This window comes from Gymnoscopelus braueri (genome assembly GCF_963280865.1).
Source record: "Gymnoscopelus braueri genome assembly, chromosome: 19".
Lineage (NCBI taxonomy): Eukaryota > Metazoa > Chordata > Actinopteri > Myctophiformes > Myctophidae > Gymnoscopelus > Gymnoscopelus braueri.
This window is the reverse complement of record NC_137621.1, coordinates 25028432-25044400: the sequence shown is the minus strand read 5'-3', so window position 1 is coordinate 25044400 and position 15969 is coordinate 25028432. Positions and strand designations below refer to the sequence as shown.

Here is a 15969-nt window from a genome sequence, read left to right as displayed (position 1 = left end):
GAAAATCACAGGTAATACTATACAATACAATAAAACAAAGACAATCAAAGCCTGGTAATAACAATAATTTATGATACAATAAATGTATATAATGTAACAATAATTGGGTCATTACCAATTTAGTCACGCCATTGTGCCTACTGTAGCGCTGCTATGATACCTGAATTTCCCTATGGGTCCATCTAATTCTAATTGACCATTAAATATGCATTTAAATTGTTAAAAATCTCTAGATTTAATTGACCACCAATCATCTCAAAAGTATAAAGTTACCTGAATGTCAATTCTACAAATGAATTCTGAGTTATGTCTCCAAAACTCAAAAAGAAAAAGACTGGGGTTTCATGTTTTTTATTCAAAATATACTTGAAAGGAGAACATAAAGCATGGCCACAAATTACAATTAAAAGCAATAACAAGTGCAATAAATACAGTATGTATCTACAGTGTCTCATAGCCTATAGACATTATTATCCCTGAGATAGTAGAGCAGTGTATTTAACTAGTTGCAGCAATATTTTCTAATTACAAACCAAAAATTGTGAAATGTGGCTTCAATAGTCTGATCTTTTAAAGTGAAAAGCGATATCACTTTTTGATGATATAACCACTTAGCCTGGTAAACACCCCCTCCCTCCGGAAATCTCATGCATTGCATTGCATTTGTGTCGCAAGCTTCTTCCATTTGACGGAGTGAGGTTAATAACCACTATGGCTTAAAAAAAAACTATTGACTATATCATTGAGCTTGAGAAAAAAATCCTGCCATTTCCCAAAGGTACATGGTAGACTTATGAAAATAACATTAGAACTTCAAATAAATCTGACACTGACTAAACAAAATATACTATTTATCCACAACCTGGAACATTGTGTTAATGATGTACAAAGAGACATGCAGGGAGAGAGCGAGCGTTTCTCCTGCGGCCCTCTGTTATTATACATAACCACAAATACATATTACATTCACTGCCTTCATTTGTCATCTTCTATAGGGCATAACAGTGGCCATTTTGTGGTGCCATAAATCGAAAGCCCATTCATTTTTCCCATAGAGAAATATTTGTATTAATTATTTTAAGACTGGAACCGAGCCATCCAGGATCCTGGTGGATCATGACCATAAAACATTTCATTCTGTGAAAAAAGATATTTGAAAACCTCAAAACAAATGATTAATTAGTATATCATATAATTAAATATTCTAATATTTTTTCACAGAATCAAATGTTTTATGGTCATGATTCACCAAGAGCCTGGATGGCTTCGTTCCAGGCAATAATTTATATAAATATTTTCGGAAATCTCTATGGAAAAAAATCATGGGCTTTCGATTTGTGGCACCACAAAATGGCCGCCACTGCTATGCCCTATTGAACGGTATCGTCGACTGACTGACTTAAAAAAAATAATCCTCTCTAAACCAAAATTAACATCAACTGATTTTAATTAATGATGTTATCTATTGATCTTCCTATGATTTCATTCTGTTTAAAAACGAACTTGGCATACTCCCGAAAATAAATCAGAGAAGCACTACTCAAACATGAGATTTCAGTCCACATTTTGTGGACTACAATACAGTATATGAGTGTCCACAATTCTAGGCAAACAAATGTGAACAAAGTCACTGTCACATTGTTCATGAAGGTGGTCTCTTTTCTTATTGTAAATCCTGACATTGTCACTTGTTACAAATCTAATGCATTTTAGCTGCCCTCTTTGAAGATTATTTTGTCTCCAAACTGTTTTTACTAGAATAACATTTCAATTGTATTTCTTGGTGGACTAGCTTACTTAAAATTCCCACATGTGTACAAGCCTTGTGATAAGAGATTGAGATTCATGGTGTATACCATCTTCAAACCAGTCACCTGTAGTCCAGAACTGTAAGTGATCATTCTTCATCAGGGAACTTGAACTTAGCGTAGACAATGAGCATGACCATAGACATGACCACACACATGGAGCCAATGACAAGATAGGCAATGCCGAGAAAATTGTTCTTGCCACCCATCCAGGACACATTGCTGAACACTACTTTCTTTCTCCCATCAAAGCTCAGCACAGGATAATCTGGAGAAAATTCTGTTAAGGATTTCATAAGAATCAGAGGGAGGGATGGGTGCATGATAGAAGATAGGCAATATATACTCCTTCACCAAGCTGTTGTATTGGGCACAGTAAAAGGAAACTTGACAAACTCACTGATATACACGGCTTTCTGAGGTAGAAACGAATCAATTATGCGTTATATGATTAGCATACGGTAGTGACTTTTTCCTTCTCATGACTCCCAATGTCTTTGTTTTCATTCTCTGCCAGCTGAAAAGCAGAGCCACACCCATCTGGTAAAACCAGTTAGACTAGGCTCCAGCCAAACAATTATATGGTGTTGTAACATGAAACAGCCAGTGCCCCAGTAAGAAATAAGTAAGAACTCTGGACACTGACACATGCATTACTGCTTCCATTTGTTAATATATCTATATGTTTGTTTGTTTGTTTGTTTTCTCCCAATTTAGTCATTGTTAATTCCCCATGTGTACTGCAATCCCAGTCTCTACCAACCCCCTGTGGGGAGGGTGTTGTAGGCAACCAGCAAGCACTGTTGGAGCGCCTGACTGTCGGGAATTGAACCTGTGCCTCTGCGGTGGTGAATGAAGGTTTTACCTCTCTGCCAACTGGACGCCCCTACTGTACATGTTTTAATAGTTATAAGTTGATACTTCTCATCTTCTCGTGATTTGTAATTTAAAAAGGATACTGTAAGCAATTTCAAGGGAGTAGTTTCCTGCTGGCAGACCGGCTTGGTAGTCCCCTTCTGTGATACGACGGTACAGTTTTCTGAAGTCTGGCAGCGCTGCTCTCCTCATCCAGACCAGGAAATCCTGATTGATGAAGCCGTTGTTCGCTGGGTCTGTAGGATCTAGCTCATAAGCTGGCTTGGACCAATATGTAGGCTTCACAGTACCTGTGAATTAATTTATTAGTTAGGTCTACACCAAATAACAAAACATTTGCTTTCTTTTTTAGACTGGATGCAATATTTGTGTTTAATCAACAGATCCTGCGCCATCAGCTACAACTCTGTAGTATCATCTAACCCTAACAGTTTCCCAACATTTTGTGGACCAACTCAATGCCTCCCAACATATCATTCCACAAGGTGGATTTTATTTTTACTTAACCAGGGAAAAACCCCATTGAGATTAAGAATCTCTTTTTCAGAGGAGACCTGGGCAAGACAGTCAGCAGTACAAATAACACAGTCTACATCTACAAGTACTTTGAAAAGTAGTAATAAATTGCTCCTATTGTCATAAATTGTTGGACTTGCGCTCACACATCTGGCAAAAAGGTCTTGCGCCCATGTGACACTCTTAATGTGTACCATTAATATACAGTGACATGTTCAGTCACAGACAACATGCACTGTGATATTCAATTAAACACACATAATGATGCAATAAAGAGAATCAAAGTAACTACCATTGAATGCGTTCTTTAGAGGCGCGACAGAGGGGTTTCTGAATTTGATGTTGTAATCCGTCCACCAAGCAATCCCTTTTCCATCAAAAGGCACCAGCTTCCTGTTTCCATTGACATTCTGGTAAAGCTTGAATGTGTCTTCAATGGAGGAATAAAAAAAAACAAGTTGATGTAATATTTTAACTTTATGCAGTGGGCATAATGAAACTATAATTTAAAACAGATTTGCATCTAGTTTGGCATCTATCATGTACCATTGAACATGCTGTTTGCTACTGATCCACAAGGTACAATTGGTTTGTTGTTTGCATCATACTGATAAGGAGTGCAGTCGTCATCTGGAGTCTGTAAGAGAAACAGAAAACAAAGTTGAAGGGGGAACAAAATACCATATAAAACTTTTTTACACTGTTTTTCAATAGATCCTGTGATAGATCTTATCTAATATGCATCCACAAATACATTTCAATTCAAATATGTACCGTGGGTATATGGCTTAATCTATGCATTGGAAATACAACCCACTGAGCTTTTTCATATTCTGTACCTTAAAGTTATCCAGATCTCCAGACAGCTGTCTGTCATCTCTAGAAACACCATATCTCCTGTAGTTCTGGAAGTAGTTGGACAGACCATAATAAAAGAACACTGGGCCCTGTGGACGACCAATACAAACACAAGTTACAATGACGTTTTACTTAAGATTAAAATAAACTTCTCTGTGTATGTGTGTGTGTTAAACTCCATAGCCACCTCAAATAACTTGTCCAGCGAGAATTCCAATGAGCACACACAATTTGGGATAGCAGGGTCAGTAGCAGAGCACCTAAAGCATGGTGACTGTGTCTCTACGCCAGTGTAATCCTTCTGTGAAAAGAAGATAACCCAGAAAGTTTGCCATTAAATATTGATACTTACAAGTCCGAACTTCATTGTGTGGAGTTGTGTTACTGACACTTCACACTCATCGACTACAAAACATGTGATACTATCAGTGACAAACCTGTGACCAACTAACAAATGTAAATTTCCAGAGAAATTAGAGCATCACATTAATGTTGTTAACAAACATGCATAACTTGTTAACTCATTGTTAAACACCGTGCTATATAACGTGACGTCCATCAATCCTGATGGATGGGTTAGATCCCTGGCTCCTCCTGGCTTTGTTTCGCAGACGAACGGTCCTTGAGCAAGACATTGAACCCAAAACTGTTCTCAATGAACAGGTGGTTGGTGCCTTGCACTTGCCTTTACAGTCGATGTGTGTGAATGTGTAACACTTAAATGTGCAGTGTATGTGTATCGGCGTTCTGCCGTTGCTATGTGTGAATGGGTAAATGTGAAGTGCACTGTAAAGCGCACTCAGGTGGAAATGCTAGAAAAAGCACTTTATAAATGCAGTCCATTTACCCAACCCCCTCCCCAGATTACAGACTACATCTTAAATGTTACTTATTACTTATAAGTAAAATTCATGCATATGTATCTGGCAATACATTTTACTGTGTATTCAGCACAGTCACAGACATACCTCCAACACTTGGATGTTCTGTGAGGTAACAAAGAGCGCGACACCAATTCCGATGAAGGCCAGGCCAATGAGGACAAACCCTGGGATTACAATCCCAGCAGACAGCATAGGCTGCCAAGCCGGTAGCCTCTGCTGGGTGAATGCTGTGTTGTCAGGCCGGTTGGGGTACACCTTCTCATCCTCATCTCTAGCCATTTCCTCGGTTCTGTAAGATTAGTTCATGAGGAGTTAGTACATGTATTTATTTAATGCTACAATTTGTAACTTTTATCGCTACCCAAGATTCAAATCTGTATTTCCAGCCTAAGAGACCAAAACTCAAGTTGAGGAAAAAAGGTAATCCCCTTACGGCCACGGGAACAATTGTGCTGATGAGCTTCAGACAGTATTACTTTCCAGCCAGCCCAGTAGGTGTCCTACCCTACCAGGGTAAATTTCTCAATGGAAGAGGCCATATGGAGGCCATCTCCAACCACTGCAGGTAGTGTAGTTATACTGTATTAACAATACTCAACCATAGCCTATACAGATTGGTTAAAAATAAAATAACGTTTTATTCATTAAAATAAGTTCTGAACCGCAGCATTAAAACATGCAACAGTTCAACAATGGCAGTGGTGGAAAGTAACTAAGTAAATGTACGCAAGTACTGTACTTAAGTACAATTTTGAGGTACTTTTACTTCTTGTTCTACTCCACTACATCTCAAGAGGCAATATCTGAAAACTTTAGTTACAAGTTCCTTTGCAGATTTTGATGATTATTACAAAACATACATTAACCACATTCTGCCTTATATACTTCGGCCATTTGAAAATAGCCAATCTGTGAGCTTGTAGATCTGCTATTTTCAAAAAAAAATTGATACATTTGAAAACTTGAAACGGAACATTCTGCATAACGACTACTTTCTACTTTTGGTACTTCAAGTACATTTTGACCTCAATTCTTCTGTACTTTTACTCAAGTACATTTTGAATTCTGGACTTTTACTTGTAACAGAGTAGGCTATTTCTACATTGCAGTATCGATACTTTAACTTAAGTAAAACATGTGAGTACTTTTTCCACCACTGAACAACAGTTTGAAAGAGAAGGGCCTTCCTGGTGAATACCTAGCTGAGGGAATTTACATACAGCGCGCATCGCCGCACCCTAAACAGAAGTGTCCACAGAAAGATTGCAAATGTATTTGCAGTAGGCTATCATTATTTTGTTTTGCGCCTACAATCTGTAAGATATTCAAATGAACGTTCGTCCATAAATCTGCATCCACATATAACTATATTTCTAGACATAAACTTTACAAGTCCTCCAGGTGAAAAGCAACAAAACAATGCACGCAGAACTGGATTTCCGCCTGTTTTGGGTAAACTCCTTGTTCGGGAAAAGACACATCAGACAATCAGATAAACCTATTTCTATATAAAGTATTTTTTTCTTACAGCTAATACTAGTCCACACTGTAATTGTTCTTTTGGGTAGTACTCACATGATATGGTGTACGATCGAGACACTAAACAAAACCTTAAAGTTAAGAAGTAGGCTTGAATCGTGGATGGGACGGGAGGAGCAGCGTATCACCTCCAGTGTTGCCAGATTGTGCGAGTGAAATAAGCGCAAACAAGTCTATGAAAACAAGCCCGAAAGAAGCGAGCCCTGGCTTCGCCCATTTAACATAATACATTAGCTTGCTATTATTGTAGATTATTATTACAAACAAATAGCAGATCTACAAGCTCACAACGCGTCGCAAAGCGACGCTGTAGACCTGCTATTTTCCAAACAAATCTTGAAGAAAATTTGGAATATTTTAAAAACATTTTAACAACACAAATCTTGTATGGGGGTCCCGGTCCCTGGCATAAAATGTTTTGGGGTCCGCAGACAGATATATATGAATTTGGGGGTCCTTGACTAGAAAATGAAACACTGGCTTTAACAACATCAGGAAACAAGCCCAAATAAGCAACTACACTTTAGAAACAAGCCCAAAAAAACGCAACCCGCAAGCCAATACAAGCAACTTTACAGAAAAAATAAGCCCAAAGTCGCTTATAATAAGCAGACATGGCAACCCTGATCACCTTTACCTGTGTCTGTATCTTCCTGCCGATCGGGTTTTCGCAAGGTGACGTCATGCTTGATTTACATACACACGATGGTGTCGCGCGCCGATCTACAAGCTCACGACACGTCGTGGTGCGACGCTGTGTGAGCTTGTAGATCGGCTATTTTCGGTCAGTTCAGGCATTTCTTCAACAATGAGAGAGGCAGGACCGCCTCACTGGGCTGAAGACCCCCCTTGGCATTACCTCAAACAGTGGTGGAAAAAGTACTAAAGTAGAAAGTACTCATTATGCAGAATGTTCCATTACAAGTTTTCAAATGTACAACAATCATTTGAAAATAGCCTATCTGCAAGCTCACAATGCGTTGCATCGCGAGCTTGTAGATCAGCTATTTTCAAATGGCCGAAATTATTATAGGGCTGAAGTGGTTAATGTATGTTTTGTAATAATAATCAAAATCTACAAAGTAACTAGTAACTAAAGTTTTCAAATAATTGTAGTGGAGTAAAAGTACAATATTTGCCCCTGAAATATAGTGGAGTAGAAGTAAAAGCACTGAAAACTGGAAATACTCTCTAGTAAAGAAAAAATACCTCAAAATTGTACTAAGTAAATGTACTTAGTTACTTTACACCACTGCATAGAACTTGGAAAGAAAGAACCACTAGCTGGCATAGATAGCACATTAACGAATCAGTGCGGAATCCACGCCCTCGTTTTGACTGACACCAACCGAGACCAATCGCTGCGCTCAGAAGCCCTCCGTTGCTTTCCCAACTACATTTGGGATCCAATTTGCATTGCAGTTTACAGATCTGGCCTAAAAGCGGATACGGAAACGGCCTGTACACGTACATGCATGTGTATTTGGAAATTACCGGATACAGTAGCCGGGCTCTAGACCGGAAACCAGTGGAAAAAGCCTAGTGGTTCCAATCAATCAAGCGAGAATTCGAGAGGACCTGCTGCGGTGGACTGGCTTGCCTTTGTGTTGACATTTTCGGGGACTGAGAGGTAATATTGAACTGTAATTATTTTCCACGCGTAGAAACAATGCGTGTGACCGTGGAAATATCTGCTCTGAAATGTTTTGTCAATGTATTAGTGGAGAACCGACTCGAAAAGCAACCTAATGATATGTTTGTCAGGTCACACCTGCTACTAACTGTGCCACAGCTGCTGCTAGCCGAGTCTCATTGTTAGCGTCTTGAGTAACGGTAGCTAACGTTAGCTAACGGGCTAAAAAAATGAAGATCAATTAAGATGCATTATTCTGTATGGCAAATAAAATCCCATTTTGACATTCATGTTCGTCTTACTTGGATGACTAACCGTTATGTTGAATCTGATAATGTTATGAGGGTATTGGTGTCAGCAGCAGAGAAAACGCAGAGGCTAATGCATTATATATTATTGACCATAGAAAGGGTTAGCCAGAGAGCTAGCTAACGCTAGCCAACGGGTTCTGTTGGTCAGGTCAGCAAATCAGAATCAGAGTTACATATACCTGTAATCGCAGTGCCCACTCACATTTTTTGCTTATGTAAAAGTATCAATACTACAATGCAGAAATACTCTTTGTTATAAGTACAAGTCTGGTATTCAGAATTTACTTGAGTAAAGTATTGGCATCAAAATGTACCTAAAGTACTAAAAGTACTTACTGTGCAGAATGTCCCATTACACAAATTCAAAATGTATAAAAAATCTTTAGAAAATAGCTGATCTACGTTAGTTACTTTACACCACTGTGTAGTGCCAATGTACACATGTACATAATGTACTTTACCAGTAACTGCTCATGCTTTGATGTGTAGCCAATTTTATTTTATATAATTTTTTAATAATGGTTTCTCTCCTAATCTGTCCTTTTCACATTTAAATTATATTTTCTTGCATTCTCCTAGAGCTCTCTATGTAGTCGGTGCGTTGTACGGATGCTATATGGTTGTCATTTGTATTGTGTTTTGTATTTGTTATATCTGGCAAAGCTGTGTAATGTTTATGCCTCAGTTCTCACTCATAAAGGAGACTTTAGTCTCTCAATTTGGTTTTATACTGGTTAAATGAAGGTTAAATAAATGTAAACCATGGCTCCAACCATGGCTCACCTCTTCAGTTGTTTAATTAACACTATGCTCGGTGTTTCAGTTGAAACATTGAGGACAATAGAATTATTTGGATAGTCATTATTTTTGGAAACACTTCTTCAACTGCTGGTTTAAAACGGTCAAAATAAAGGTAAAATAAAAAAAAGTGCAACACAGCGATCTAGGACAGTAGAATGAGTAGTTATTCCAAGACATCCGATATGTTATTATAGAATCTAACACCACCAACATCTTTTTATCTGTTAGATTTCGATTATAACAATGTCTCTAATTCTGTCTCTATTTCTTAGCGTTTGAATGGATATTACCAGGTGCACGGAGAAATGGGTAAAACAAGACAAGGTTATTGTACCATTAGAGCCCTCATTTCATAAATTCACGACATTCATGCACAGTTTATTCTCAGCACATCAGTGTTATAGCTGCCATTCTATTGTTTGGATTCTGCATCCCCCCCAGAACTAAATGCTAAATGTTAGCCTTTGCAGCAGTTGCATCAGTCCCTATCAATGGAATGACTTATAGAGAATCAGGCTTTATAGTATTGCCTGTTCAAATTCAATCTAATGCATCTTATAATAATATTGCAAGGCATTTGCAGAGTTCCAATTCACCCGTATTTTGATGTAGCTTGATTTTTATAAATTATGTTTTTGTGCATTCAGTCTTCAAGAAAAGACAATCAATTATGTAAATGTACATATTTCTTAACACCGTTCACACTTCACCATCATTTTTGAAAGGAAATGTATTTATATTTTATAACTAGATTTTCTATCAACTTTTTTTGTTGTGGCCTGATTGTGCAACCTTCGAGTTGCAATCACTTCACTTCAAGTACCTTAGGCCTAGACCCTTAGGTCATCATTTTGTTTTAAACCGTTGATATTTATCTCATGTCTGTCCGTTCTCTGCTTCTACAGGAGAGGCCTCCGACATCCATAATGTTGTCCAATAAGAAGTCAGACGCTGGCTCCTCTTCCTCCTCTTCCTCCTCTACAGGAGCAGCAGCAGGAGGGGACAGAGCCCCAGGCCCCGATGCTCAGTCTGGACCGTCAGCCTCGGCCGCTGGCCCTGCGGATGTTAAAAAGAAAGAGCGGGCATCTCCCAGTGGGGAGCCTGGTGGGCCTCCTATGGCCCATCCAGCAGGCCCTGGGGGGATTGACCAGGACTCTGCTGAAGTCCGCAGGACCAGCCGCCGCAAGCGGTCAAAAGTAAGCGTCCTATATCTCCTTTGCCTATACACTTAGAAAGGGCTTACTAGAAATGTCATGTTACAATGATTAATTGCAAACATTTTGTTCCCAGTTTTGAGATGATAAATTATAGATCATAATAAAACCATGATGATGGTGAAAATGTTAGTCTATGATATATGGTCATGAATTAGACAATGACATGTAATGGATAAAAGATAAGGTAACCCTTTGTTGATCCCTGGAAGCAATAGCAGTGACAGCAGCAAAAAGCAGTCTCTCAAGTAAGATGAGCTGCTGGCGCTAAATATCTGAAGTGGATCTCTGAATTAATGTATGTACAGTCTTATCAACATTGAATATGTGAAGTAATATATGTACACAGTCTGTCAACAATGCATAAATGTGCATTCTATTTACAATGCTTATATACAGTAGATGAATATATGAATTCATGTATGTACAGTCTATCAACAGTCATCCATAACAGGCATGTGTCAGGTGGAAACCTTGTGCAAAACCATTCATTTTCAGGAAATGGAAAAAATAACCTGTGATCCAATGTATCTAATGTAGTTATTATTTAAATACTAGCTGTTAATACTTTTCATTGGTTAAATATTTATAGAACCGCCACAGACTTAACCACTTTCAACTTGCACGACACTGTAATACGTCAAAGTATACAATTTATTATTATTTAATGAAAAAACATACAAAGATGAAATAAGGTTTCTGCCCGACAGCGACGATATGTCAAGGTCAACATTTACATTCTAGCTGCAATAGTAGTCAGATTGACTGCATGCACATGAATAGGCACGGGTGAATAGTAGCATGGACAGGAATAGTAAATGTAACAAATAAGTAGTGCAACAAAGTGAGCAGTGATACTAAATCATGTGCATTGCCATTTTTGACAGTCCATGTGCAAGATAATATTGATGCCAGTATGGTCCTTAGATATTTGTGGTGACTGTAGTTGTATTGTACACTAATGCACTGTATCGTTTTAACGTTTCTGCATTGTGAGTTTATCTACAGAGCAAACCAGCAAGTCAGTTCCTCTCCTGCCTCCCTCCCAACCGGCTGACCGTGGACTAGGTTTTAATGGCGCTTTTATTGTGCCTCTTGTTGCAGGTGGAGTACCGCGAGATGGACGAAAGTCTCGCCAATCTGTCTGAGGACGAATATTACTCGGAGGAGGAGAGGAACGCAAAGGCTGAGAAAGAGAGGAAGCAGGTCGTCCCTCCTCCACCCCCACCGGTGGAGGAGGAGAATGACAGCGAACCAGAGGAACCCTCTGGTGAGAATGTCTGTTGAGGCACCAATAATAAAAAACTATTGAGAAAACGATATGTTGACAAAGACACTCCATACATCTGGAAACATATTTTCATTCAAATCTATCGTCTCCAGTTCATGTGGGATTATTTTAAAAGTAGGCTAACTCTCATATCCTCTCTTATGGATTGCATTGACAGCTGCAGTACATCGTTCTCCCGTACCTCGATCTTAATGGTGGCGTGAATTTGTAGTCCCCTGTGTATGTCTATCATAAGTGATTTAAGTGTGCATTTTCAGGTGTAGAGGGAGCTGCCTTCCAGAGTCGCCTTCCACACGACCGTATGACATCCCAGGAGGCCGCCTGCTTCCCTGACATCATCAGTGGCCCCCAGCAAACACAGAAAGTTTTCCTCTACATCCGCAACCGTACGGTAAGCGCGCACACACACACACACACACACACACCTTCATTCATTTGCCCTAAAACCCAAGAACCGTCTTTTTTTATTGTCCACGTTTGATATATGATTACATGTTTATATAAGTAACACCTGCCATTGTATCTTCATCTTATGATGATCTCCTCCAGCTACAACTGTGGCTGGACAACCCGAAGATCCAGCTGACCTTTGAGGCCGCAGCACAGCAACTCGAAGCTCCATATAACAGTGAGTTCTAGAGCCCGACCGACACAGGATTTCTTTTGCCATTACCTTCATTACCCTCAAATGTGGTTTTCAAACACTAGGTAGGATATCTTTATTGTTCAAAATGACATAATTGCACTGAAAAAGTGAACTTCCCTGGGAATTGTATTATTATAAATAACTATTTGAGTAAATAAACTAAACACACAAATAGAACAATTATTACAAAAAGCTAATTCTTCCTGTATTATACACAATACAGTATATATCCGTGATTGGCCAATATCAGCCGATGAAATCGACAGACCGATAAATTGGTCATGCTCTCACTTGGTATTTTTGTTTCCCATTTCCAAAAGAGGATTCCAGACATACAGGTATTTCAATCCAGCTCTAATCCACTATGTTTATTCTTCCTAGGTGATGCTGTGCTGGTCCACAGGATACACAGCTATCTGGAAAGGCATGGTCTCATTAACTTCGGCATTTACAAGAGGGTCAAGCCATTGCCTAGTGAGTGAACTTACCATACCGCTTTATTTTATGTTTTAAACTACCATAGAGGAGTGGACATCTGAATAGAGGAATCTGTTCATAATGCTGTATTCCCTGCAGCTAAGAAGACTGGGAAGGTGATCATCATTGGAGGGGGTGTTTCTGGCCTAGCAGCAGCCAGACAGTTGCAGAGCTTTGGAATGGATGTGACAGTTCTGGAGGCCAGGGTAGGTCACCTACAGAGGGAGTCACACACAAATGTTGGATCATGACATGCAAAGGGGAAAAAATAGTTATTTTAGATATGATATCCACCATTTAATATAAAAACATTATTTTAATAGAAAATCATTTTCCTAGAACCATCTATTCTCCTTCCAATACTTTGCCTTGTGTTAATGTATCATCTCAGGTTTCTACATAGACCTCTGCCAAAGAGACAGTGTGACATTGGCTATATATTTGTTTTCATACAGGACCGTGTTGGAGGCAGAGTGGCTACATTTAGAAAGGGCAACTATGTGGCTGATCTTGGGGCGATGGTGGTGACAGGACTGGGTAAGCGACCTAATTATGCAGTGATAACATATATCAATCGCAGCATAGATCAAAGCATCATTTAGAGACAACAAGAATACTGGCTTTGGTCACAGAGGTCTTGCAGTTAATGACACCCCTCCATAGAGGGCAGAATTATCCACTAAATGATGTCAAGTGTTCAACTTGCTGTGTCTGTTTGTGTGCTCAGGAGGTAACCCCATGGCAGTGATCAGTAAGCAGGTGAACATGGAGTTGGCCAAGATAAAACAGAAGTGTCCACTTTATGAAGCCAATGGCCAGGCTGTGAGTATCTTGTTAATTATCATTGATTCTCAGCCTTTTTAATTTCAAGGACCACCGTGTTTGAAATGCATTAGGCCATGGACTAAGGGTCCATTTTGTTCCTACTTCCTAACTATAATCATGTAGCTGGGAACGCCCTGGAACCATCTCAACGACCCCTGGGGTCCTCAGACCCCACTTTGAGAACCAGTGCATTAAATGATATGGTCTTTTGACTCTTCCCTGTTATCCCACAAGGTCAGGCTCCTCAGTGCATACTTTCACCAGACATAAGTATTTCGGGTTCCAAATATTGATCATATTCTTAGCGATCGAATATTTATTGAGTAATCCAATTTTTACATAGTTTTTAATACATTTTTTTGTTGTAATTTTTTTACATATCAACAAATTGACTTTTTAAAGTTTAAAAAAACATTTCGCCTAGAACGGCTGAAATTATGTCGATTACTTATTGGTTATTTTATAAAATATCAATTATTGATAATGTTTTATAATTGATTAAATCAATGAGTTCGATCAACAGTTGCACCCCTAGAGTCATTAACCAAGTTGGATAATTATTTTGAAAAGTCCACTGAACCAGTTTTGATATTGATCCATAAACAAAGCCCTGTTTCTCCACTGCTTGGTAGGTGACAAGAGGCTGACAAGAGGCTAACAGCAACTGCAAGCATGCATTTGATGTGTGTACTCCTAGCTAGCTCATTTAAAACGTGTGGAATGGAAACTATCTGTTGAATAACTGCATTTGTTATACTAGTTATATTGGTCCACCATTGGGGACAAGTGGCTCTGCAATAAACTAACCACAAGATAATGAAACGTCATGCCAGCATAGCAGTGGCTTCATGCAACATATTTATCTACTCAGTCTTTTAATCATATCCATTTGTTGTTTACATCCTTAATCAGACAATGTTTACGCATAGTATAGAGAGATTTACCTCTCAGCACCTCAGTGCAATGTTAAACAAGGTGTTTACGTAGACGAGATTACCTCACAGCACATAAGTACAATGTTAAACAAGATGCTTACGTGCAGTATAGACGAGACTTACCTCACATGAGTCTAGAGCTCTCCTTCAGACCCGTTTTGCTGTCCCCAGCAGGGAGCTGGTGCTTGTTCTTTCCACAAGTTACAAAAACAAAATGGAGGGTGGGTTCAGTAACTGCTTAGCCTAGCGTGTCATCACAACAGCTCTTGTACCTCACAGAACAGAAAGCGGATGTAGGCTAATGCCATTAGATTGGGCATTAATAGTGTTTTTCTTTCCTCGTTCCTGGTCCGTCCGTCAGACGGCAGCAGCAGCAGTAGGATGTTTATGTTCATATTCAGGGCATTCCCATTGAAGTAGAAGTTGGTTGGCCAACAGGCTCTTTAAGCAGGCAACATCATGTGTAACTGGTTTCCTCCTCCACAGGAAAAGGTGAATAAATGTACATGTTTTTACTTTTATGTGAACCTGTTTGACGTTAAGGTCTTGCTTTCTTAATATGTTCTCTCTCTCTCCCCTTCCCTCTTGTCTTCTCAACCACTCCCATGTCTTTTGAACTGCTAAAGGTGAACGATGCACAAGTGTATGTATTGGTTTATTTATATAATATATTCCTTAACTACTTTTGGGTCATTCATTTCCCCAAACGTATTTTCATTTCATAACTCATCTATCAATTATGTAGAAGACTAAGAGGAAACCTACTGTATTCCTGTTAGTTCATACTACAGTATATCTCTCTCATACCAAGCAACCACTAACTGCTCACAATCTCTTAAAGGGAAAAAACAACGGAGGCTAAATTCACTATTCTTTCCGACAATCTTGAACATTTGGTGTAGATTTTAAGTCTTTCAAAGTTGTATACAATTACAAGCTTGTGGGTAGACATACTTTCACGTCATTGGAATACCAAATGTGAATTCAGTCTTGGGGTGGATTTTTTCTTTAATTGTAATAGAATAATACTGTCTTTCAGAGCTGCTATCCCTGCATGGCCGTTCTTAAGCATGATAATAAATGTTTCTTCACTAGATGTCATCAAGATATGCACTCCATGTTGAGTGATTGTGCTTTGAATTGGCATATGTCCAGGTGCCCAAGGAGAAAGGATGAGATGGTGGAGCAGGAGTTCAACAGGCTGTGGAGGCCACCTCCTACCTCAGCCACCAGCTGGATTTTAACTTCCTCAACAACAAACCCGTTTCTCTGGGACAGGCTCTGGAGGTGGTCATACAGTGAGTGGCACACACGCATGCACTCACATTCCCTTAGACAGCAACAACAACCCAGTC

General features: G+C 39.2%; 2 protein-coding genes across 3 annotated transcripts in view; one reads left to right on the top strand and one right to left on the bottom strand.

The window, feature by feature from the left end:
- Nucleotides 1–333: 333 nt before the first annotated feature.
- On the bottom strand, nucleotides 334–6617 carry tmem30b (transmembrane protein 30B). 2 transcript variants are annotated; one of them, XR_013932071.1, is made up of 9 exons: nucleotides 6518–6617; nucleotides 5027–5231; nucleotides 4246–4359; nucleotides 4040–4147; nucleotides 3747–3837; nucleotides 3493–3630; nucleotides 2768–2974; nucleotides 736–2076; nucleotides 334–634 (listed from the first exon to the last, which is right to left on the bottom strand). XR_013932071.1 is itself a non-coding variant. In XM_080413531.1 (8 exons), exons 2-8 carry the CDS (start codon nucleotides 5219–5221, stop codon nucleotides 1898–1900), a joined length of 1032 nt encoding a protein of 343 aa, XP_080269657.1. In that variant the 5' UTR covers nucleotides 5222–5231; nucleotides 6518–6617; the 3' UTR covers nucleotides 334–1897. The 2 variants fall into 2 exon arrangements, 1 of the variants encoding a protein (XP_080269657.1); XM_080413531.1 differs by having other exon boundaries at nucleotides 334–2076.
- Nucleotides 6618–8025: 1408 nt separating this feature from the next.
- kdm1a (lysine (K)-specific demethylase 1a) overlaps nucleotides 8026–15969 on the top strand; it is a 15740-nt gene continuing 7796 nt past the window's right edge. The window contains 13 exon segments of the mRNA XM_080414234.1: nucleotides 8026–8111; nucleotides 9499–9550; nucleotides 10132–10422; nucleotides 11545–11710; nucleotides 11989–12122; nucleotides 12281–12359; nucleotides 12759–12851; nucleotides 12954–13060; nucleotides 13310–13391; nucleotides 13582–13676; nucleotides 15770–15781; nucleotides 15783–15816; nucleotides 15819–15904. Of these exon segments, the coding sequence (XP_080270360.1) occupies nucleotides 9506–9550; nucleotides 10132–10422; nucleotides 11545–11710; nucleotides 11989–12122; nucleotides 12281–12359; nucleotides 12759–12851; nucleotides 12954–13060; nucleotides 13310–13391; nucleotides 13582–13676; nucleotides 15770–15781; nucleotides 15783–15816; nucleotides 15819–15904 (1224 nt within the window). The 5' untranslated portion in view covers nucleotides 8026–8111; nucleotides 9499–9505.

Coding starts and splice junctions, on each gene's coding strand:
- tmem30b (XM_080413531.1), bottom strand. CDS start 5,221: ATGGCTAGAGATGAGGATGAGAAGGTGTACCCCAACCGGCCTGACAAC. Junction 3,838..4,039: donor GAGATCTGGATAACTTTAAG/GTACAGAATATG, acceptor TTTCTCTTACAG/ACTCCAGATGACGACTGCAC. Junction 2,975..3,492: donor TCTAAAGAACGCATTCAATG/GTAGTTACTTTG, acceptor ATTAATTCACAG/GTACTGTGAAGCCTACATAT.